General features: G+C 59.5%; 1 protein-coding gene across 3 annotated transcripts in view; it reads left to right on the forward strand.

Annotated features, from left to right (window-relative positions):
- Nucleotides 1–226: 226 nt before the first annotated feature.
- TYK2 (tyrosine kinase 2) overlaps nucleotides 227–22,935 on the forward strand; it is a 32,831-nt gene continuing 10,122 nt past the window's right edge. The window contains exons 1-14 of one of the 3 annotated variants that reach the window (XR_005223644.2): nucleotides 227–369; nucleotides 7,386–7,580; nucleotides 9,544–9,667; nucleotides 13,600–13,744; nucleotides 14,524–14,687; nucleotides 15,167–15,551; nucleotides 16,605–16,799; nucleotides 17,516–17,673; nucleotides 17,754–17,874; nucleotides 20,327–20,519; nucleotides 20,703–20,809; nucleotides 21,083–21,259; nucleotides 21,634–21,721; nucleotides 22,025–22,152. Coding sequence is in view for 2 of the 3 variants with exons in the window: in XM_037887880.2 (XP_037743808.1) it covers nucleotides 7,397–7,580; nucleotides 9,544–9,667; nucleotides 13,600–13,744; nucleotides 14,524–14,687; nucleotides 15,167–15,551; nucleotides 16,605–16,799; nucleotides 17,516–17,673; nucleotides 17,754–17,874; nucleotides 20,327–20,519; nucleotides 20,703–20,809; nucleotides 21,083–21,259; nucleotides 21,634–21,721; nucleotides 22,025–22,152 (2,169 nt within the window). In the remaining variant the exon portion in view is untranslated. Of the gene's footprint in view, nucleotides 370–5,889; nucleotides 6,082–7,385; nucleotides 7,581–9,543; nucleotides 9,668–13,599; nucleotides 13,745–14,523; nucleotides 14,688–15,166; nucleotides 15,552–16,604; nucleotides 16,800–17,515; nucleotides 17,674–17,753; nucleotides 17,875–20,326; nucleotides 20,520–20,702; nucleotides 20,810–21,082; nucleotides 21,260–21,633; nucleotides 21,722–22,024; nucleotides 22,153–22,935 lie in introns of those variants that run through there. The other 2 variants (XM_037887880.2, XM_043532786.1) reach the window with 2 other exon arrangements.

Genomic DNA, 22,935 nt, shown 5'->3' on the forward strand with positions numbered 1-22,935 from the left:
TCGCAAGGGGCGCCGGCCCGCCCCCCCGCCGCGCAAAGGGCCCCGATCCCGCCAGGGGCCCCGCCCGGCCGCCATCCAGCGGCGCCCGCCCCCTCCAGCTGTGGCCGGGGGCGGGGCCGGCTGCGGCCGCCAATGAGCGTCGGCCCCGCGCCTCTTGTGGGCGGGGCGCGCCCGTTGCTCCCGCCCCGCCCGGCCCGGGCCGCTGGGGCGGGCGCCGCCAATGGGAAGGCCGGACGTGGGAGCGGCCAATGGGAGCGGGCGGCTCATGGGCCCAATGGGAGGCGGCCTCACGGCGGGGCTGAGCTGAAGGCGCTGGCGCGGCGGCCGGGCTCGGGCCGCCTGGGGCGGGGAGCGCGACCCGGAGCGGGGGTAGGTGGGGGCGGGGGGGCTGGCTGGCCCTGGGATTAGGTGGGGGCGGGGGGGCTGGCTGGCCCTGGGATGAGGTGGGTAATGGGGGGCTGGCCCTGGGAAGAGGGGGGGAATGGGGTGTGGGTTAGGGGGAGGTGGGGTGTGGGCAGGAGGGGGCTGGGCGGGGGCAGGGGCTGGCTCTGGGAAGAGGGGCTGTCTGTAGGGAAGTTGGGGGGCATGGGAAGGTGGGTAGGGAGTGGGGGGGGGCTGGCCGGCCCTGGGAAGAGGGGGGATGGGGTGTGGGGAGGTGGCAGTGGGAGGTGGGGTGGGGGGCAGGAGGGGGCTGGCCCTGGGAAGAGGGGGGGATGGGGTGTGGGGAGGTGGGGTGGGGGTCGGGGGTGTGGGCAGGAGGGAGCTGGGCGGGGGCAGGGGCTGGCTCTGGGAAGAGGGGCTGTCTGTAGGGAAGTTGGGGGGCATGGGGAGGTGGGTAGGGAGTGGGGGGGGCAGTGGGAGGTGAGGTGGGGGGCAGGAGGGGGCTGGCCCTGGGAAGAGGGGGGGAATGGGGTGTGGGTCAGGGGGAGGTGGGGTGTGGGCAGGAGGGGGCTGGGCGGGGGCAGGGGCTGGCTCTGGGAAGAGGGGCTGTCTGTAGGGAAGTTGGGGGGCATGGGAAGGTGGGTAGGGAGTGGGGGGGGGGGCTGGCTGGCCCTGGGAAGAGGGGGGATGGGGTGTGGGGAGGTGGGGTGGGGGTCGGGGGTGTGGGCAGGAGGGGGCTGGGCGGGGGCAGGGGCTGGCTCTGGGAAGAGGGGCTGTCTGTAGGGAAGTTGGGGGGCATGGGAAGGTGGGTAGGGAGTGGGGGGGGGGCTGGCTGGCCCTGGGAAGAGGGGGGATGGGGTGTGGGGAGGTGGGGTGGGGGTCGGGGGTGTGGGCAGGAGGGGGCTGGGCGGGGGCAGGGGCTGGCTCTGGGAAGAGGGGCTGTCTGTAGGGAAGTTGGGGGGGGCATGGGGAGGTGGGTAGGGAGTGGGGGGGCAGTGGGAGGTGAGGTGGGGGGCAGGAGGGGGCTGGCCCTGGGAAGAGGGGGGGAATGGGGTGTGGGTCAGGGGGAGGTGGGTAGGGAGTGGGGGGGCAGTGGGATGTGGGGGAGGCTGGCTGGCCCTGGGAAGAGGGGGGGAATGGGGTGTGGGTCAGGGGGAGGTGGGTAGGGAGTGGGGGGGCAGTGGGATGTGGGGGAGGCTGGCTGGCCCTGGGAAGAGGGGGGATGGGGTGTGGGGAGGTGGCAGTGGGGTGGGGGGCAGGAGGGGGCTGGCCCTGGGAAGAGGGGGGATGGGGTGTGGGGAGGTGACAGGGGGAGGTGGGGTGTGGGCAGGAGGGGGCTGGGCAGGGGCAGGGGCTGGCCCTGGGAAGAGGGGCTGTCTGTAGGGAAGTTGGGGGGACATGGGGAGGTGAGTGGGGGGGGGGGGGCTGGCCGGCCCTGGGAAGAGGGGGGATGGGGTGTGGGAGGTGGCAGTGGGAGGTGGGGTGGGGGGCAGGAGGGGGCTGGCCCTGGGAAGAGGGGCTGTCTGTAGGGAAGGGGGAGGGTATGGGGATGGCAGAGATCTGTGGGAGGACTGGGGTGGCGGGAAGCGGGGAGGATGCTGGGTCGGGGTCAGAGAGGAAGGGCTGATCGGGAGGAAGTGGTGGGAGGGGTACAGGTGGGGGGGCCAGGAGGTGGATGAGGGGTGTCAGGGAGTCGGGGGAAGCGGGCGTAGGTGGCTCTGCTGCTGGATAGCGTGGGGGAGTCATGGAGATGGGAACGCCTCGTCTATCTCCTTCCTCTGTCAAGTCTAACCCCTCTGGCCCTGGCGAGGCTATCCGCTGCTCTGGGACGGGAGAGGGGCCAGGAGGCTGTGGCGCAGAAGCTGGGAGAAGGGGTGTCCGGCATGAGGAGGAGTCAGGCTGGCTGCAGCAGAAATGGGGTGTTGTGGGGGCAGTGGGGTGTCAGTTGCGGGAAGATGCCAGCTCCCCTCCTGTGCTAGTGGGGAGGGGCACAAGAAGTGTGAACCTCTGACAGCTGACTTGCTTGTTGAATGCAAAACAGCTGCCCTCCCCAGGGGCCAGGGCGCTGCCAGCGTGCCTTCTGACGCCACCTTTCCCATGGACTTCTTTGAGTTGGCGTGCTCTCTGTCTGACCGTGGGCCCCCCGCTTCACCCTTCCTGGAGGTGCAGGATTCTCTTGATATCCCGGCTGGTGTGCGTCTTCCCTTTAATTTTTCCCGGGTGAAGCTCTTGGCTTGTGGGAGCATGTGGCTCATCTTGGATCTGTTTTTATTCTTTCTTTAGCCGAGCAGAGAACATGAGCAGCAGTTTCAAATGGTTCCTTGCCCTGAAGCCCTTGTGGGCTTAACCTTTGGGGGGGCTCCTCTAATTTCCAAGGCAAGGGAGAGTACAGAAGGCTGATTCTCTAGGCCTCGTAGTGGGTCCTTGCCTCAGGGAGTAGATAGTCTCCAGGGTAGACTCAGGTGAGACTAGCTGGTCCCAATGGCCCCTTCTGGGGTGAGAATCTATTGAGCTGACTTGACAGGCAAGAGCAAAATAGACCAGATTCACTGGTTCAAAGCCTGGAAGGGACCATTCCCACTCTCTGGTCTAACCTCCTGCAGAACATGGGCCATGGTACTTCCCCAGATTAATTCCTCCTTTGAATTAGAGCAAAAATCCAATTTTGATTTTAAAATTGCCCATGATGGAGAACCCATCCCAGGCCTTAGTAAGTTGTTCCCATGGCTAATGACCTCCATGGTTAAAACTTTGCCCCGTTGTTTCCAGTCTAAATCTATCTAGTTTCAACTTCCAGCCATGGGCTCTTGTAACCTACGCCGGGAAGAGCCAAAGGGACTTTGTGGTTATTCGGTGTAGGCAACTGTATGTCCAGGAGATTCCAAGCGTATTAATATAAAGATTAAAGTGTAAGCGCTGGGGGCCGGAACCTCAGCGGGTGTCAGTGGGCCTAGCTTCACTGAAGACAGTGGAGTGGCTGTGTCTGTTTACACAAGGTGGGGCTTTGGCCCTCCTTTGGCAGGGTGGTGCTGCAGAGGTGAGTCTCTTAGGGGTGGTTAGGTCGAAGCCAGAGTGAAGGTTTGGTAAATAGAGGCTCGCCTACCTGCCCCAACTGCGTTTGTTTGACTTCAACTGGTTTTAACCAATTGATTAAATCGGTGCAAAAGGCTGAATGGACACTGTTCTGTTGGTTTAAGCTGGGTTCATTTTGATTTATCTTAAGTCCATCAGGAATCCGTTTAACTCAAGCCCAGATGAGCCACTCTTAAACCAAAATAAGAATGTCCACACTGGTAGGCACTGGCTTAACTAAATTGGTTTCAAAAACAGTTTAAGGTAAAGCAGTGCAATTTGTGTGTGTAGACAAAGTCTAGGTTCCTGAAGGGGTGTTGCTATGAAGAAGGGAAGTGCCTCCCCTTTGGCTTTGGTGGTCTGCTCTTTAGTTTGTGTCCAGTTCTTCTCCCCTGAGCCTTGAGTTTATGGTTGCTTAGGATCTGTCTGCACTGGAGACATGCCCAGTTGCAGCCATTGGTGTAGATTTACCACTGCAGATCTCTAGCGTAGATGGGCAAAGCCGCCGTAAGCCGTGACTTGCAGCCGTGCAGCTGTACCCCAGTTGCAAGCCGGGGGGACTCACCACACTGCAAAGTGTGGTGAACAGCAGTTTTGCCTGTCTGCCCTAGGGGCTTTCTCTGGTGACAGGTCCCCAGGCCTTCATGTGGGTGAAAATAAACCACAGACATTGAGGATGTGTGCTTCTGAAATCTTGCCAGCTTCGCTCTTGCCCTAAGGTCCGGAGGCCTGAATCAACAGGATTCCTGCTCTCCAGGAACAGCAAACATTTTGGAGCATTTGTCCCTGTTACAAGGGACAGGAGAGAGGCCACCGGTGAAAATGGGGGAAGCCAAAGGAAAACATTTAGGGCAGTGGCTGTCAATTGCTTCCATTCTGAGACCCCTCCACACTTCTGTTTAGCAATATGGGAGGGGCAGTGTGGTCACAACCCTGGGGCACCCCCAGGGTCCTTAAATCAAGAACCCCCAACTTTGCAGACCAGTTTGGGTTTCCCCAGTTCCTGTGCCTCCATACTGTTATGGAACTTAATGAATACGAAACAAACCCCAGACTCCTGTAATTGTCAACGTTTTTCCTGTGTTTTGCTTTGTCAAACTGTTGACGTTGCAACTTGAAAGCTGGAAAAACCCTTTGAGCTCTTCCCCAGAATAATGTACTGCTGAAAACCACCATCTCCGTTGCTGCCAGCGGGTAGCCTGCCTGCAGGGCTGATAAAGGTTCTCATTTTTCAAAGGTGCAGTGCACATGCCCTGTTGGCTTCTGTGGGAGCATGGGGTGCTGGTGCCGAGTGCCCGCAGCTCCTTAGAGTTGGAGGCATTGAGCCCTCCTGCCAACTGAATGCAGGGGCAAAGCCAACACGGGGGAAGCAAATCTTCACATTGCCTGGTTTATAGAAATGAGGAAGCAAGGCTTTTTGAGAGGAGGAACAGCTGTCTGTTTTGGATTCCATTCTGGTCATTGGCAGGGGTGGGGAACTGTGCCACGGTTTAGCGTGAGGATGTGTCTGAGGGATCCTGTTACGCACTGAGGTTTGAGAGGCTTTGTCCTCTGAGCAGCAGGACAGAATCCAAAGGAACCCGTCTTTCCTCCACTAGGTCCCCCGTCTGGAACCGGGTATGGATGAGGAATCCCTAGAAAACTGCTTCTCACTGTCGTTTTATCCTCTCTTCTCCCCCTTTCCTCTTCCCCAGCAAGAGTAAATCAAACCCGGCAGCCCACGCTCCAGAAAGTGACACTGGTCTATGCTGTGCAGCGTTCCTCTGCTGAGTCAATAGGAGGAACATGACCTGGCAATAATCTAACCTTCCTGCTCCCTGGAGTAACCAGCCATGCAGTAGCAGCTGTGCCGTGGGTGGAAGGAGGGGGACGGACATATCTGATGAGCTCCCCCAGGAGTGAGGGGTGGCTTGAGATAAGCCTACTCACTCAAGCACAACACCCACCCTCCCCCCACAATCTAGCTCCTGTGGCAAGCCGCTGAAATGCACAGAGCACTCACAGGGAGCAGACACCTAGCAAGGTCTCTGGTGTATTTGCTTAAAAACCTAAACAGCTGCATTTTCTTCAGCTGTTTTGCTGACAGCCGCCTCCTCCCCCAAACAGAAAAGGATCAGCCAGGCTTTATCCTGGGAACCGGTACTGCACGGGGCTGTTTGGCCTTCCGGAGTGGCTTAATCCACTCTGGAATGGGGGTGTGTGTTTTACTGTGTGGCTCTGTCTGCTCCCATCTCCAGCACAGGGCGTGTGCGTGCGGATGTCTAGTTTCTGCACATCCAGGCCCTATTGTGGCTCCATGGCGGCATGGCACATGCAGTCTCTGTTGTCACTGGGACTAGCCCGTTTTTCTGAGCTCCCCAGGCGTGTCTGAGGTCAAAGTGAGCCCTGCGCTTATATCCTGTTCTGTGGTCGCACGTGCTTAATGCTCATTGTGGTATCGCCTGCCAGAGATGCAAAACTACAGACCCAAGAGGTTCGCCTTTCTCCCCCTCCTGAGTTACTCTGGAGACGAGCCCCATAAATCTTGCGGCAAGCTGCTGTTGCACTGGGTGTCCGTGTGATCCGTTGTGTCTCCGGGGAGCAGGATTTTTATCTCTGCAGTTCTTCAGTCTGCTTATCGGCTGCATGGTAGGCAGGACCTCCTCTGTCCCCTGCGGCGTTGGCTCTGGTGGGGAATGGTAGGATACTGCCTTTCCTATGTGGGAGTTCCCCACTGAACGATGTGTCTAGAGCTGGCAGAGGAAGCCAATAGCTGTATGCTAAGATCGGTCTTTAGTCAGCAAAAGGCACCTGGTGCATGTTTGGCTGCGTATCGAGGCCAAGGCCTGCCTGGTTACAAAGACACAGCTCCCACTGCCTTCTCTAGGGGGAAGCCCCCGTGTAACTGTGGGCAAAACGGGGCCCTGGCTTAGAGTGTTGTCTTCTGATTAGAACAGGAGAGAAGGGAGTTGGGACTCCTGGGTTCTCCCCAACTCTGGGAGGGGACTGGGATCTAGTGGGTTAGAATGGGGGGTGGGGCTGGGAGCCAGGATTCCTGGGTTCTATTCCCATTTCTGTCACTGACTTGCTGCACCCCCTTATCTAAGTCCTTCCCTCTCTTGGCTCAGTGGAGAAATGTCTTTGGTCTGTATCTTACGCTGGGTCACGTGGTGTGTTCTGCTGGGCAAAGTGCTGTTAGACTTGGATCCAGCTGTGTTTTGTCTGCTGGGGTTGGGGGGGTCCTACCTGTGAGGCTGATGGATCCTTTGTTGTGTGAGCAGAGCGGTGGAGCCTGGCCCACTGTCTCATCACCCACGAGAGAGAGAGAGAGAGAGCCACACCAGAGAGTGAGGGGCAGGTGGGGGGCAGGGGGAGGACATCTTTGCTTTCAGGGTTCTGGGCGCTGACCCCTTGCTTCACCCAGTCGTTTAGGTGGGGTGCGGCAAGCTCAGCTATTGCAGAGTAATTGGGTGGTGGAGCGAGGGCCAGAGTATGTCCCTGTTGTTGTAAGGCTTATGGGAGGGTGACTGGGCTTTGGGGGGCTGGTGTTCCTCCACCCTGGGGGAGGGAGTGTCGTAGGGACCCCATCACTCAGAGGCAAATGTTGGGAGCTGGCCCAGGGCATTTGTGGTTCTGTGTTGAAGCTTCACTCCTCACTGGACGGCTAGTTCCTCTTTCTTCTCCCTGCTGGACTTGCTGCCTTTCTGGGGCCCTCCTAGGACCCCTCCCCTATTGAATGCAGCCATGGCAGGCTTCTTCCAGCTGGCTGGTCCCTGGCTGGACCCAGAAGGAATCTGGGACACAAGCACCCGCAGCCACACGTCTCACCAGTGAGCCGGAGCAGCAATGTTCCTTTGATGTCGTCAGGCCCAGGGACACTTGCAACCCTGCCCTGAGTCCTACCAGAGATCGCCCCACCCTTTTCTTACAAACGCTTCCCTCTCTCCTTTCAGGCATCGGCGAGATGTCTCTGTGCCAGTGCGCGGTGAAGCACAGTGAGTCAGACGTGGAAGGCTGCTGCTTCTCGGTGGGCGGGGGCCTGAAGGTGTACCTGCACTGGAACGGCGAGGAGGAGGAGCGGTGCCAGACCTACACGCAGGGGGTGCTGAGCGCAGAGGAGATCTGCATCAACATTGCCCAGAAAATCGGTGAGCACTGGCAGCCTGGAGCGTCCCTGGGCTACCGCCTCTCTACGTGAGCCTGCCCCTGCCCCAAAGACAGGGCTCTGAGCAGTCGCTTGGGCTTAACGCTGCTGGGTCTGCCAGGGAGGGTCACCGCCCAGCGCTGCATTGGGGTGAGAGGTCGTGTGGGCTGATCCCTCGCTTCAGACTCAAAGACGAAGGATTCCTGTGCTTCCCTATGATGCCGGCAGCCCGCTGGGCCAGCTGGCAGCGCAGGTGTTAACGGCAGAGCCAGTGTCGTTATAACGTTTTCCTCCTGCCCTCCCTGTCTGTTGCTGCCCCGTGGGGTACGATCCAAAGCTGGTTCTTTCCTTTAGCTTCAAGGGGCGGTTGGGGCCAGTGTCCTCCTGAGATACCAAGAACTGTGAACTCGTGTGACCCCGGGTTGCTAGTGTGCAGCCACTCCGCAAGCCACCCTCTGCCCTGTCTATGAAGGCAGCCGCGTGGCCAGCCTGGCCCTGGTACCCCCTGCATGTGCCCACTGCGCGTGCAAGGAACCTTGGCCTCTGTGTCACCCTGAGCTCTCGCTGGCCACTGCTGTCTGCGATGATGTTGCTCTGTCCACTGGGGATTATGAATCACGTCATTAGGACGATACCAGCCATGGGCTGCTGCTGTAGAGCTGAAAGGGCTGTTACTCCATCCCCGATCACCTCCCCGCTCTGAGCCAGCCAGTCCCTGACCAGAGGCAAAAGGCTCTAATTCCTACCTTCCCCTGTCACCACCGAGTCCCCCTGGCTATGTGTTGAGAGTTCACGTTGCCCGTAGAAGGTCTGTGTCCATTAGAGCTGTAGCTCTTACTAATCAGGACCATGGGCTCTAGCCTCCTGTGTCTCTGGCATTCCTAGGCATTGGGATGAATCTCCGTCTTCCCCTGTGCTCTGGCTGTCAGGCCTTTACTGGAAGGCTGAGGTATGGAGCATGACTAGCTCGAGTGTGGTGACATGGCCTCTGACTCGTTGGCATCCTCGCACGATAAACACTCTGCCGCTCTCCGGGGACTTTCCCTGGTGAGCCGCAGGAGCCGTAGATGTCATCGGAGCCTGGTTCTTAGGCCCCGTCAGAGCCGAGCTGCCAGGGCTGCCCTGACTGTCTGTGCAGGGGTATTTCCCTGTCCGCTGGGAGGAGGAGGGAGCGGTTAAAGTGCCTGTTAACCCCAAGTTTGCTGCAAACCCCCTTTCCTCCTGCGTGACGCCAGCTTACAAACCAGGCTGGGGTAACATCTCCCATCGTGGTGTTTTCTGCTTGGTGAAGTTTAAAAAAACCCCAACCGCACAAAACCCGTCACGCTGCTGAGGGGCTTGTCAGGCCAACTGGCTGCCTCTAAGCAACCAGACTGGGGTGTGACGATGTCTCTGGAGGATGCAGTGTGGCCTAGTGCAGAGAGCACTGGACTGGGACTCAGGAGACCTGGATTCTAATCTTGGTTCCACCACTGGCCCGCTGCTGGGTGACCTTGGGCAAGTCACTGTCCCTCCGTGTGTCTCAGTTTCCCCATCTGCAAAACAGAGTTAATGATACTGACCTGCTTTGTAAAGCCCTCAGAGATCTGCTGCCGAAGTGCTATTTAAAAGCTAGCTATGAGGATTATTGTTAAAAGCAGGCTAGTTTTAATAAGTACCTTTAAATTCATGAGCTGTCGCGTGACGTCTGCATGGCTCAGAAAAAGCTAATTCCATTCTCGCACTGTGGGACTTGGGCCTAGATCTTGAGTCTCAGAGCACAGGCGCTATGCCTGCTGCTGGGGCTCAGTGAAGGAGTCTGTGACCAGTAAAACCCGGTAACGGGGAGGAGAGCACTGGGAACAGCTTTCAGGACAAGACAATGAGAGAAGCAGCTTTGCAGCAGCTATAAAACCGTGCAGTTTAAAGCAGGGGCAGAGGGGAAATGAGCCCCTGCCATCACACAGGAATTCTCTTGTCTCCTGCAGGGATCACGCCGCTCTGCTACAGCCTCTTCGCGCTCTGTGATGTGCAGACCAGAGTCTGGCTCCCTCCCAACCATGTGTTTGAAATCAGCAAAGACACCAACCTGAATCTGTTCTTCCGCATGAGGTGAGAATTGCTCCCTGGGGGTCACAGGTGGCTCCACACACACTCTCTGCTTTTGCCAGCTGCAGCTCAGGGGTGAGGGGCCCCTTAGCCAGATGCTATGGGGTAATGTGCCAGGCATTTGAATAGGAACGCTCATGCTGGGGAGAGGCATCCCTTGGTGGTTTGCCTGGTTACCTGGGAAGGGAGGCAACAGAAACAATTAAGAAACCTGGATGAAGGTTGGCGTCCGGTCAAATAACGACCGGGCAGCATCTCTGGGGAAGTGAGAGGCTGTGCACGCCTTTCTGGGTTTCACTTGGGCCGACTGCATGGCTGAGAGCTGGACGGTGCAGTGGAAATCTGTTCACAGGGTTCTTTGTGCCCCTCAATCCCAACCCACATCCCCTGCTGTTCCAGTCTGTGCTCCCCACAGTCAGCTCTGCTTCTGCTGTTCCAGACTTGGGCTTCTCCTGAGCAGAATCTACCAGTCACGTTATTACATGGTGCTGGCGACGTGGACAAAGGCCCAAAGGGAAATAGGCTAAGACCCACCGAACTCATTCTACCTGTGACTGGGGGGCAGCGTGTTGATCTAGGTCTCCAGGTATGAAGAGAGTAGTGTGTGGGCCCTGCTTATTGATATCCTCTCGGTGAGGCTCTTACATACCGTGGGAATCCGGCTGCGTGACCCGGCATATCCTCCTAGAATGCAGTCACTAGTGATCGGATCAGCAGGGCTTTCAGGCTCATTTTTATAGCATCTGAGTCCTAATAAAGGCAAAAGTGACCAGCAATTACAGGTCTGGGATTTTATTAGGTCCTGTGAAGCTCCCCTCTGGCAACTTTCCTCCTTGGCATCAGTGCGCTGCTAGTTAGAAAGTGGAATGTTTGCTTGTAGGCCTCTCGGACGTCACTGTCCGGTATGCAGGCGCTGAGGACTGCGCTGACCAGTCAGAGACCATCTGACTGGCACCGCGCTGCCAGCCTGTAAATCAGCAGTGGCCAAAGAGTCTGTGTGGGAGGGCTTTGGCCGCGTGCATTGCCATGGTACTGGAGTGTGGATCTTGGGCTTCTAAGAAGCAGCCTGTTGCCAGCCTCCTCTTCAGTGCAGACCACATATCCCAGCATGCTTAGCTGCTCAGCTCAAGATGGGACAAAGCATGCTGGGATATGTAGTTTTTGTGTTGCTCTAAACAACATCGCTATAGGCCACAATCTCTGCACCAAAGGTGAGGACACACGCAGTCTGAGTGCAGATAGAGCATAGGTCACATTGACAACGGACAGCCTGATGCAACGGCCCCATCCAGCCCCGAGATTACAAATGGTTCACGTTGGATGCTACGATCTCCCGGCAGCCGCGCTCTGTTTCCTTCCCCTCCGAGGCAAAGCTAGGTGCAGCTCTGTTGCTGCTCTGTCCTCAGCCCGGATGGGTGGCTAAGCCACCCACGGTGGAGTGCGGCTGTAGGAAATTGCGTCTGTGTGTGTGAGCGTCAGAATACCTTCGCGCTCGCTACCGCAGACTGAGCTGTGGCTTTGCGGGTTCTGGGGAGGATGCGGGCAGTGGAAACAGAAACTCGCTTTGGCTGCAGTTTGTGCCTCTGCCCCATTTCCACAGCGATTCTCCCATATGGGTATATGGGGCCCAGCACAGCAGGGTCCTGCTCCGGGCTAGCCCCTCTGGATACAGTCCAAAGAGCAACACGTCCGTGGTGGTCTTTAATAGCAGAGCAGGGTGCTGGGGAGAGGTGCCGAGCAGGGAGACTGGAGGCCTCTAGCCACAGTGCAGGCGCAAGACAGCTGGTGAGCTGACAGTGCTCTGGCTACGAATTGTGTGGCCTGCCAGTCTTTGTACAATGTGCCTTTGTTGCTGTTACCTCCTCCCCCCCCGGCTGCCGCCTCTTGCCTCTCAGACCGTGAGCGTTCTGGGGCAGGCACTGTTGCTGTGTCTTCAGCAGCCAGCGTGAGGGGCCTCCGGGATGCAAGCGGCAGTGCTGCAAGCTTCCCTCTCCTGACTCATCCAGCTTGGATCAGAGCTTTGCTGTGCGAGATGCTGGACAGTCCATGTGAGACGGTGCACTCTGTGCTTCGAGGAGCCCCTGATTCTACCCACACCCGTGTCCGGAGAGGCCTTTGGCAGGCTTAGGGCCTGTGACAGTAGCTTGCTCGCCGCACTGGTTGTCGTTTGATTCCGTTGCTGTTTAAGGGCTCAGGAGCCTTGCTGTCCGTGCACGTCTTGCTGCTGAACCGTCCTCTCGGCTGAGCATCCCTGTGTTGATTTCTGCTTGACGGGCTCGGGGACCCCTTGCGCTGCACATAAGTGACTCCTGTCCCAAGCAGCTCTGGTGCTGCAGTGCCCGCTGGAGCAGGCTTGCCCTGGGGAAGCACTCTTGTTTTGAAGTGCTCGATGGAGAGCCATGTTCTTGCCACTTTATAGGCAGGGAAACTGAAGCCCAGAGAAGCAGCGTAGCCTGCCCCAAGGTGACTGAGTCAGTGGCAGCACTGGGCGTAGAACCCAGGAGTCCTTTGCTCTGAGGTATCTCTGCTCTGGCTGAGACCTCTGATCCCAGGAGCCTTTGTAACCCCATCTCCTCTCTGCGCCCCGAGAACAATTTGAGTTGGGTGAATGTGGAGCTGGGCACTGAAAGAAGTGAGCGCAAGGCAGGTGAACTGCATTCCTTTGGAAGAAGCCAGCTGCAGCCCAGAGGTGTGTGTAGTCTGGCGCGTTTCCCTGGCCACGAGACCTGGCCCCTGGAAACACAAGCTGGAGATCTGTGTGGGAGGGTCCCTGGATCGGGGTGATGGGCAAAGAGGGTGCAGGGCTGTGATGTGCGGAGAGCCATTCCTGTTCAGTGGCCTGGATGGGGTCTTGGTCCCCGTGGCCAGTGCAGCACTGCCCCCCTCGCTTGCAGCCCGAGTCTGTCTTGTCCCTGCTGAATGGGCCTTGAGGTCTGAACTCCTCCGGCAGGGCCTTGCTGGCAGAATTGGGGAAAACGTCCCAGGACACTTGCCCTGCTGTTGCTCCGGCTGAATCTCTGCTGTAATAGAGGCTTTTGGTCCCCAGCTCACTGCATTGACATGGGCGCTGTCTGCCAGATTTAAACCGCCTGCACCTTGGGCGAGCGCTGGCTCGTGCCCTTCCTCGCTGCAGCATGGGCAGGCGTTTCTCTGGCCAAGCTCCAGCCCTTGTTCATCTGTACGGAGCAGCCTGTAGTGTGCCGCGGCTCAGGCAGCAGCTGTGGGGTGCCAGTGCAAGGGGCGGAGACCTCAGCCCTGACTAGGAAAGCACTTGCCTGGCTAGGCTGCGCCAAGCTGCACCTGGAGGGTCCGTGTTCCTTTCTACGCTCTCCCTGCAGCAGTGGGGAGACTGGTGGGGTCAGGTCCTTGCTGGTATAAATCCCTGAAACTGTACTAGTTTGCACCAACTGAGGAGCTGGCCCTTAACTCTAGTAGGGTGTAGGTCTGCTTGGCTGTATTGCCAGTCCCAGAGGGGTGGCAGTGTGGTTTAGTGGAGAGAGCGCTGGACTGGGACCCAGGAGACCTGGGTTCTATTCCCAGCTCTGCCACTGACCTGCTGGGTGACCTTGGGCAAGTCACTCCACCTTTATGTGCCTCAGTTTCCCCAGTTGTAAACGGTATTAATGATACTGGCCTCCCTTGGAGATGCACTAGTGAAAAGCTGGCTGCATGACTGTCAGAGCTGAGCCTCACAGCTGTGGCTTTCTATGCTGCTGCTGCTGTGGAGACCAGGCTCCTGCCTGCTGCTCGGGGCAGCTTTGCGGGGACTGACTCGGACAGGAGTGCCAGAAGGAGAAGAGGGAGGATTTTGTAGCCGGGGTCTGGCAGCTGCTGAACCACTGGCTCTGCGTTGATTCCAGCAGGTGCCTGATGGGCTCAGTGGTGCTGTGGCCCTTCCCGCCTCTCACAGGCGTGTCTGTGTCTGTCTCCCACAGGTACTACTTCCGCAACTGGCATGGGATGAGCGACAAAGAGCCGGCCGTCTATCGCAATGTTCCCCGGCAGAGCGACGTCCCTGAGGACAAGCTGCAGGGCGGTGCGCTTCTGGACAAGTCGTCCTTCGAGTATCTCTTTGAGCAGGTGGGGGCGCCGCTCTATGCGAACCGGAAACCCCGGTGCCGTGACTGGGACGTTCACCTCTGAGAAGGGCTGGCGGCCCAGAGGGTTAGATAGAGACCCTTGACTCCCTAGGGATGAGGGCCACTTTCACCAGCGCTTCTCGCTGGACGCCTCTGATGCTCGGCTATGACCGTGCCGAGTGCAGGATGAGAACCTGTGTAGAATGGAACAGACAAGGATCTGACACCTGCCGCAGTGGGGACTTGGACGCGGATTCCCAAGTGCGCTGGCACAATGTTTTCTCAGCTTCCCCGTCACCCGAGCTGGCGCTCCGATCTGCTGTGCATGCATTTCCGAATTCAGTGGTAGGAGGTCACCTTGCCTCCAAGCTGGGGGCTGGGGAAAGGTTTAAACAATGATGTAGAAACTGCATCAGAGCAGGGGCCCATGTCCCTCTAGTCTGGTATCCTGTCTCCGACAGGGGCCGCACCAGCTGCCTCAGAGGAAGGTGCGGAATATCCTGCCCTTGAAGGAAATTTCCTCCTGAGCCCTGATAACTTGAGGTCAGGGCGCCTGCCCTGAAGCAGGAGGGTCTGCAGCCCTTCCAACACAGAAGAAAGTCTTTAAGGTTTTGCCTCATTTGATTTAAAGATATTCCAAATATGCTACAGGCCGTAGGAGCTGATCAAAGGGCTCCCTCTGTGAGGCTGAGAAGGAAGAAAGCTAAATCTGAGTGGATGCTTTGCGTCCCCTTTTCTCTTTGTATAACACTTTTTTTTTAATTTTGGTTCCCTTTGCAGGGGAAATATGAGTTCATTAATGACGTTGTGTCTCTGAAAGACCTTCAGAGCGAACAGGAGATCCACCGGTTTAAGAACGAGAGCTTAGGCATGGCTGTCCTTCACCTCTCTCACATGGCTCTCAAACGAGGCGTCTCTCTCGAAGAAGTGGCCAAAAAAACCAGGTGATTTGCGGGGTGGATGGGCATTGGGGCTGTGCTGTCCACCTCCTTCCCAGGCACTGCAGTGCAGCTGGTGTGTGGCCACTGAATGGCAGCCTCTTCTGGGGTGGAGCTTGCCTCACGCCTGTGCTGAAAATAACACTGCTTTCGTGGAGGTTGTTTCTGGAGCCCATCATGGTACTCGCCCTGGGAGCCGGTGTTGGAATTGAGTTGACCCCAGAGCACACTTTCACATTGCATTGCTTCTCCTTGAAGGTGGTGTGACAGTGCAAAGGCTGTGCCCTCATCCAGCAGGCCCCCTGTGATCCAGGGGGGCGGTAGGGCCTAAGACGCATTGCACTGCGACGGGTACTAGGGTTCATGGTGGAACAGCGTTGCGTGACTGCAGCTTCCTTTCTGCATGCTCTGATTTGCCATTCGCTCTCCCTCCTGTGTGATGCCCCTGCTGTGCTAACCTTCCCCTCTCTCTCTCTCTCTCACAGCTTCAAGGGTTGCATCCCGCGCTCCTTCTGCCGGCAGATCCAGCAGAACAACTACCTGACCAGGTTCCGCATGAGGAACGTCTTCAGGAAGTTCGTGCAGCGCTTCCAGCGGCACACGGTCAGTGCTGGGAAGCTGACGGAGCAGGACGTCATGTACAAGTACCTGGCCACCTTGGAGAACCTGGCCCCGCGCTTCGGGAGCGAGCTCTTCCCGGTCCTTTCCTTGGAGACGGCCTCTGAGGGCGAGAAGGTGCTGCTCTATGTCAATGGAGGGCACACGCCGCTGGAGGGCGGCTGCGTGTCGTCTCCCAGGGACAGGCCCGCCACCCACGAAGTCCTGGTCACTGGCACGGACGGGATTCAGTGGCGGACCGTCCCTGTTGAGGTAGGCTTGTACCCGGCTCCCCTGCCATGGGGGGCCACTGGCTCCTACAAGAACCTGCCCGGCACAACGCAGATAGCACTGGCTCCTCTGCCTTGGGGGTCGCAATGGGCGGTGCTGGCCCTGTTCTAGCTAGGGCTGACCCCCTCTTGTTCAAAGGCACTGTGGCCTAGTGGATAGAGCCCAGGGCTTGGGCTCAGGAGATCTGGGTTCTATTCCTGGCTCTGCCGCTGGCCTGCTGAGTGAGTCATGGCGCCACTCTGTGCCTCAGTTTCCCCATCAGTAAAATGAGGGTGATGGTCAGTGTTCGGTCCGGACCTGGGTAGGAGCGCCCCAGCCGTGGCAGGTCTGGCCCAGGGGAGGGGCACCCCTCTCCCCTGGCGGGTCCCTGGGCGGGCTCTTCCGCACCGCGCAGGCGCTCACATAGGTGACGGTTCTGACCTCCTGTGAGAGCTGCTGCTGAAAAGTGCTGGGCAAGAGCCAGGGAGCGGCTGCTAATGGTATGCGCCTGGGGAAACCCCCCCCCCTCCGAAGGCACAGAATAGCCTGGCCCAATGAAGGAGGGTGGCATCGGGCCAGTGTGTTTAGTGCCACGCAGGCGCTGCTAGCCCCAGGGACTCGCTCCGCTCTGCAAAGCATGTTTCTAGCCCTGGCAAGTGCTGAGAGTTCGCCCTGGAAATGGCACGCTCGGTCTTGCCTCAGCGCTGGCACGAGCCGCGCCTGCTGCTGGAGTTGAAAAGGCTGCCTCTGGAAGAAGAAGGGGCAAGCCCAGCTTCCTGGGGCTTGCGGCATCCGAAACCTCCAGGGATGGCACCTGCTAAGGCCGAGTCAGAACTGATGTGGGACAAAGCGGTGGGGCGGGGGGTGCATGTGGCGGGGTGAAGGGCTAGATGCTCGCTGGCGGGAGCTGACGCCGTGAAGCCTGGAGGAACACTCACCTGTACTCGTGCTGTGGGACAATGCAGGCCAGGTCTGGCCACCGCTTTGCCTGCCCTGTGGATACTGCCCAGCTGCCTGGAAAGCTGGAGCTGTGACCCTGCTTTCTGTCTTCCGCAGAGTGCAGAAAGCCACCCCCACCGGAGTTATTTTGGGAGGAAGACTAGGGCCAAAGAGCTGGACCCCAAAGGGCTGTGTCAGCCAGTGGAGAGGAGCGAGGCCAAGTGGGTGCGCTTCTGTGATTTCCAGGAGATCACGCACATTGTCCTCAAGGACTGCAAAGTCAGCATCAACCGCCAAGACAACAAGTGCCTGGTGAGGGCTCTCCCTGCGTGATGGGTCTCTGGAGCGGGGACTGTCTTCCTCTTGCCGTGGGGGCTAGTGGGTTAAGCAGGGGGGCTGGGAGCCAGGACTCCCGAGTTCTCTCCCCCGCTCTGGACGGGGTGTGGGGTCTAGTGGTTAGAGCAGGGAAATCCTGGTTTCATCCCCAGCTCCACCTTGTGTGGGCTTAGCCAAGTCAATCCTGCATGGGTCTATTCCCTGGTAACTGGGGAATGTTATCACTGAATGTCTGTCCTGTGCCTTGAGACCCGTGGCTCCGAGACAGTGCGAGCTGGGGGAGTATTTCTCCTTTTCCATCCCCCTGCCCCTTGGCAGCAGGGTCAGTCCGTTGGAGATGGGAGGGCATTAGAGGGCAGACCAAGGAACAGCTACTGGCTCCTGCCATCTCCAGGATGGGGGGGTGCTGGGGAGAGGACCTAAGGGAGCTGTGGGTCGTGTGCAGATGGGGTGGGGGTCAATACCAGAATCTTGGGGCTTTCCCATAGTGCATCAGGATTCCACAGGTGTTGCTGTTCGTGACCTGCCCAGCGGGGGGGAGTTCCAGCCCATGTGTTGAGTGCTCGGGGCTTGATCCTTGAACCACTGGCTGGCTCAGAAAGCGGAGCTTGGACGGTGAAGGGGGGGATGAGGCCTGGGCAGCCTCTCAGCCAGCGAGTGGTGACACCCTGTGGCTGTTCTCCCCCCCCAAGGAGCTGGTTCTCCCGTCACACGAAACGGCCCTGTCCCTGGTGTCGCTGGTGGATGGCTACTTCAGGCTCACGGCCGACTCCAGCCACTACCTGTGCCATGAGGTGGCCCCGCCACGGCTGGTGATGAGCGTCCTGAATGGCATCCATGGGCCAATGCAGTAAGTGGCGCCTGCTGCCGCGCGGGAGACCTGGGGGCTCTGCAGGGCCTGGGCCTGTCTGACGCCTTTCCCGCCTCCAGGGAGGAGTTCGTCTTCGCCAAGCTGAAGCGGGAGGAGCAGGATGGGCTGTACGTCATCCGCTGGAGCGTCCTCAACTTCAACAGGCTGATCCTGTCGGTGGTGAAGAGGGACCATGGCCAGGTAAGGCAGGCGTGGGGTGAGCAGCGTCCATCCGAGATGGAGTCGAATGAGCAAAGGCCCCGTGCGCGTGACAGCTGCTGCGTTGGTTGTACATTCTTGCGCTGTGCTCAGAGCTCCTGCCAGCACGTGGGGGTTGCGCACTCATCCTCTGCAGAGGGAGGACTGTGTGGGCGGAGGAGTGTCTTGTTTTGGTAGGGTTTGCTGGCGGGGGGAGGAGGCAGGTTAGAGCAGTGCCCTGGCACTTGGAGTGGTGTCGGGGGAGGGTTGGGATGGTCCTTGGTGTCACGGAGTCCCTGGACGATGCTCTGGAACTGCTCCCCACGAAGCCAGGCAGGACTCTGGGGAAGTCGCCTCTCCGGGAGCAGCCTGTCTGCAGGACACACAGCTCACCCGGCTTCCACCTTCCTGGGTCTGACCTCGGAGCATTCAGCATCCTCTGCCCCTCCGTGCGCTTCCCACAGTGAGTCCACCCAGGCGGGCTCCTGGGGAAGCCAGAGGGTCCTGCCCCCCAACTCCGCAGTCAGACGGGACTCTCAGCCAGCCAGTAAAACAAAAGGTTTATTAGATGACAGGAACATGGTCTAACGCAGAGCTTGCAGGTGCAGAGAACAGGACCCCCTCTGCCGGATCCATTCTGGGGGGCAGTGAGCCAGACAACCCCGTCTGCCCTTCACTCCATGTGCCCAGCCAGCCCCAAACTGAAACTCCCTCCAGCCCCTCTTCCTCTGGGCTTTGTCCCTTTCCCGGGCCAGGAGGTCACCGGATTCCTTTGTTCTCCAACGCTTTAGCTCTCACCTTGCAGGGGGAAGGGCCCAGGCCATCAGTGGGCAGGAAAGAGGGTGTCGGCCATTCTCTGTGTCCAGACCCCTGCACACACCTGCCCTCTAGGGCTCTGCAACGATAATACACCCTTACCCCACCCCCTAGATACTTAAGAACTGCCTAGGGGAAACTGAGGCACCCCTACAGTATTCAGAGGAAACATTAAGAACAGTCCCGCTTCGTCACACTTGGTTCCCTGGAGAAGTTTGTTGTCCAGTCCAGTCCCGGCCCGGCCCAGCCCTGTCTCCCACCCAGAGACTTGGTCTCGTTCCTGGGACACCCTGCCAACTGCATGTCAGAGACCTAGTTTTCTGCTCATGAGACCCACTTGTCTTGAACCGCGTCTGGGCTGGGAGCCGGCCAGTGGCTCCGGGTGCAACAGGGGTTTGGGAGTGATGTGCTCCAGTTGGGCGCAGTCTGCAGACCCAGCGCTGAATGTGGACTCCACGCGTTGGCGTGGCACGCAGCAGAGCCGGTCTCGCTCTGGCTGGTTTTTACTGCTCCCCCTGCGTTTGGAGGGGTTGGGCCAACCTGTGTCTGATCCGGGCAGCTCCAGGCATGCCAAAAATATGTGCAGCCACCTCTGGGGTGGAAAGTGTGGCAACTAATGGACACAGAACACAAGAGTGGGGCAAAGGGAGACTTAGAGCAAAGACGCTGGGGTGAGCCAAGGGATTTTCCCAGGACCCCGAGGGGCCCAAACAGGCGCAGCAGACGGCATCTTGTCTTAAGTCTCATTAGTCTCACTCAAGTACATGCGTGTCCCAGCATGCAGCTGCCATGAATGCAGGGCTGCTTGGGCATGTGCCCTGCACACTCCCTTTCCCTGGCGCCTCCAAGCCTTGCGTGGCAGGTCCCTAGCGTAACCCTCCACACAATCGCCCTGGGGAACGCAGGCCACGATGCCAGCAGACACAGGGAGCCTGGGGGCGGCCGGTGCCAGAAGGAGCCTTGGGAGGAAGGCTGCAGCTGGTGCAGAATCTGGGCGTGCTGTGTATCCGACGGGAACGTAGGGGCTGCCCTGGTGTCTCACTTGCAGTAAGAGTGAGTGCGTTCTCCTGAGCCGACCCAGTTACTGCAGGAAATGCTGGAGCCGAGCAACAATTTCCTGCCCGGTCTTGGGCGTGCTGGAACGGCCGGCGTAGGGCAGTGGCAGCAGACAGGCTTAATCAAGAGGCAGAGACCTCGCCCGGCCACTGTCTGAAATGGCAGCACTGCCCGGAACCCTGCTGCAGTCTCCTTGGTGAGCCTGGGGTGTGGCCAGCTGGCTGCAGCTCACATGGGAGAGATGCTGCTGGGCTGACTGCTTGGAGAGAGGAGCTGGAAGGAATGCAGTGAAATCTAGGCAGCCCGTGGTGGTGAGACGCTGGTTAGCCAAGCGCAGGGGCCTGACCCCAGACCCTGCTGGAGCACGGCACTCTGAACCAGCAAGTGACTAGGGAGAAGTTGCAGGCCCCTGCTGCCCACTGATGGGTTTTAGTGGCATGGGTGGGTGACAGCAGGGTCCGCGTGCTCAGGCGTAAGACCGTCAATGGGGCATGTGCGTGCTGAGCAGGGGTTCCTGGAGCCATGGACTTTGGGTTGCCCTGTCACAGCAGAGTCTCTTTTCCCCTTCCTCCCCCTGCTCCAGGGCTCCGGGACGCAGACCACCCCCACGTATAGGCAGTTCCGGATCCAAAAGAGAGGCGTCTCCTTCGTGCTGGAGGGCTGGGAGCGGGAGTTCTCCACCGTGCGGGAGCTGATGGACGTTCTCAAAGGCTGCACGCTCAAGTCGGGAGAAGAGAGCTTTGCTGTGAGGAGGTGCTGCCCACCAAAGCCGGGAGGTACGAGCCCCGTCCCGAGCCCCTGGGGAGTGAGATTCTCCCCAGGAGCCTCTGGCAGCAGCCGGGGCTCTGCCCCAGCCCAGAGCTCCCATGTGCAGAGAGCCAGAGCAGAGTCTCCGAAATGGCTTGTGTCAAGGCTGATGGGGTCTCTGACCTCCTCTTCCTGTGGGCCTCTCCCCACAGAGATTTCAGACCTGATCATCGCCCGGAAGGTGAAGGACAGCACCAGGCAGATCCTGAACCTGACCCAGCTCAGCTTCCACCAGATCCGGAAAAATGAGATCACCCAGGTTGGCCTCCCTGACAAGTGCTCGGGGGGAGGCTCCAGGGAGACGGGTCGGTGTCCTGGAGGAGAATCAATGCGCAAGGGAAGCTGAAAGCTGGTGCAATGGGGAGGACTGGGGAGCAGGTACTGGGCCTGGCCCAGCAACCCCATCAGGAGTGGGGGCTCAGCAAAGGCAGCACCTTCAGCCTAGGGCCGGTCTCCCTCTGGACATGGTGGGGGTCAAGCAGGGTTCTCCCTGCGGCACCGAGTGACCCCCTTATTGCTGTCTCCCGTGCAGAGAGCTCACCTGGGCCAGGGCACCCGCACCAACATCTACGAGGGCGTGCTGCATGTTTGCGGGGGCGCTGGCGGGGACGACGAGGCCGAGTACTTCTCCACCGAGCAGAACAACAACAGTCGCGAGATGCACGTGGTGCTTAAGGTGCTGGACCCCAGCCACCGGGACATCGCCCTGGTGAGCAGAGCCCTGGGGTGGCGGAAGGGAGCGCCGGGCCCCGGCTGCCTCACGCCGAGGTGCAGAGCCCAGCCTGCTGGCAGCTCAGGGCCCTGCCTGGGAGCCTCCCGATGGTGCCGTAGCCCAGGGGACCGTGGGGCGAGGAGGGGGGTACTCTGAATGTGGGGAGACAGCCCTGGATCTGGATAGGAGCCTGCGGGAGGAGGGGTGAAATGGCCACACATTGGCCCTGCTAGCAAAAGCCCCACCCCAAGCCTGCTGGCTGCAACTGCTGAGCTACCCCCTCTTCCCCACTCTTCGGTTAGCTGCCCCACGGTGGCTGGCTATCCCGGGGACCGCGTGCCAGTGCCTGACTTCCCCGCTTCTCTCTGCAGGCCTTCTTCGAGACGGCCAGCCTCATGAGCCAGGTCTCGCACATCCACCTGGCCTTCGTGCACGGCGTCTGCGTGCGGGGCTCCGAGAGTGAGTAACGGCCCCCCAGCGCGTGGCCCTCCCCTGCACCGTCCCTCCCTAACAGCCTGCCTGGCCCTTTGCCCCTGCTGAGGGGCTCAGGGACCCTCTGAGAGGGCAGAAGTCTCCCTGAATGCCTCCCCGCCCCATCCGGCCTGTGCAGGGGGGGTCTCATCCCAGCAACAGTTGATCAGGGTGCAACTTGCCAGCATGTATGCCCTGAGTGTCCTCACCTGGGCCCCAGCCTGCGGCCCTGCCTGGCCCTCCAGTGCCAAAGAGCTGGGCTGGTAAGGAACGGCCTCTTCTGCCTCTCAGATATCATGGTGGAGGAGTACGTCGAGCACGGCCCCCTGGATGTCTTGCTGCGGAAGGAGAAAGGCCGGGTGACCGTCGGCTGGAAGGTCACTGTCGCGAAGCAGCTCGCCAGCGCCCTGAGTTACTTGGTGAGAAGCTGTGCTTTGGAACTGGGCTCTTTCCCTGGGGCGCGCCCTGGTGCGTTCATGTGAGGCTGCTCTGGAGAGCCCCGGGCTTCTTTAGGCACCTTTTGCCCCTGCTCCAGTCCCCGGGGAGCACCATCTGCCAGCACGCAGCTGGGTGTCCACTTCAGCAGTGCAGATAGATCTGGGTAGGTCCTCAAACCCTCTCCCTCGCCGCAGTGTCCCAGCACCTCCCCACCCCTGGGAAGCACCAAGCAGAGGAGCGACTCACCCGAGGTCGTCCAGCGGGATGCTGGCAGAGCTAGGACTTGAACCGAGGCCTGGCCCAGCCCCCTCGCCAAGGTGCACCGCTCGGTCTGAAACCTCGTGACTCCTCTGGTTACACGTGAACCGTGCTCCCTGCTCCGAGCGAGGCCTGGAGGCTGGGGAGAGCCGGGAGTGGACTGCTGCTGCCTCCCTTCCTTGCTAGGAGCGTGGTCAGCGGCTGAGGAGTGCTCCCACGCTCGGCAGCCGCTTGGAAAGGCTGTGGGTGGCGGGACATAGCCCTGTGCAGAGCTGCACAAAGGCCGGTTCGGCCTGCTCCTGTTCTGCCCCCACGCCTGTTTCGCAGAGGGGGACAGAGGCAGGAAGCGAGTGCCTGCGTGCCGGAGCTGTGGCGAGGACCCAGGAGTCTGGTGCCCTGCTCCTGGCCTTGGGGCCACCTTCCCAGCCTGGTCTTCAGACCCTGCAGAGCACCTGGGAGTACCTAAAGGGTCGGGGCTCCTCAGCTCTCACTGTTTCCTATTTTAT

This window comes from Chelonia mydas, chromosome 20, assembly GCF_015237465.2.
Source record: "Chelonia mydas isolate rCheMyd1 chromosome 20, rCheMyd1.pri.v2, whole genome shotgun sequence".
In the NCBI taxonomy this organism is placed as follows: Eukaryota; Metazoa; Chordata; order Testudines; family Cheloniidae; genus Chelonia; species Chelonia mydas.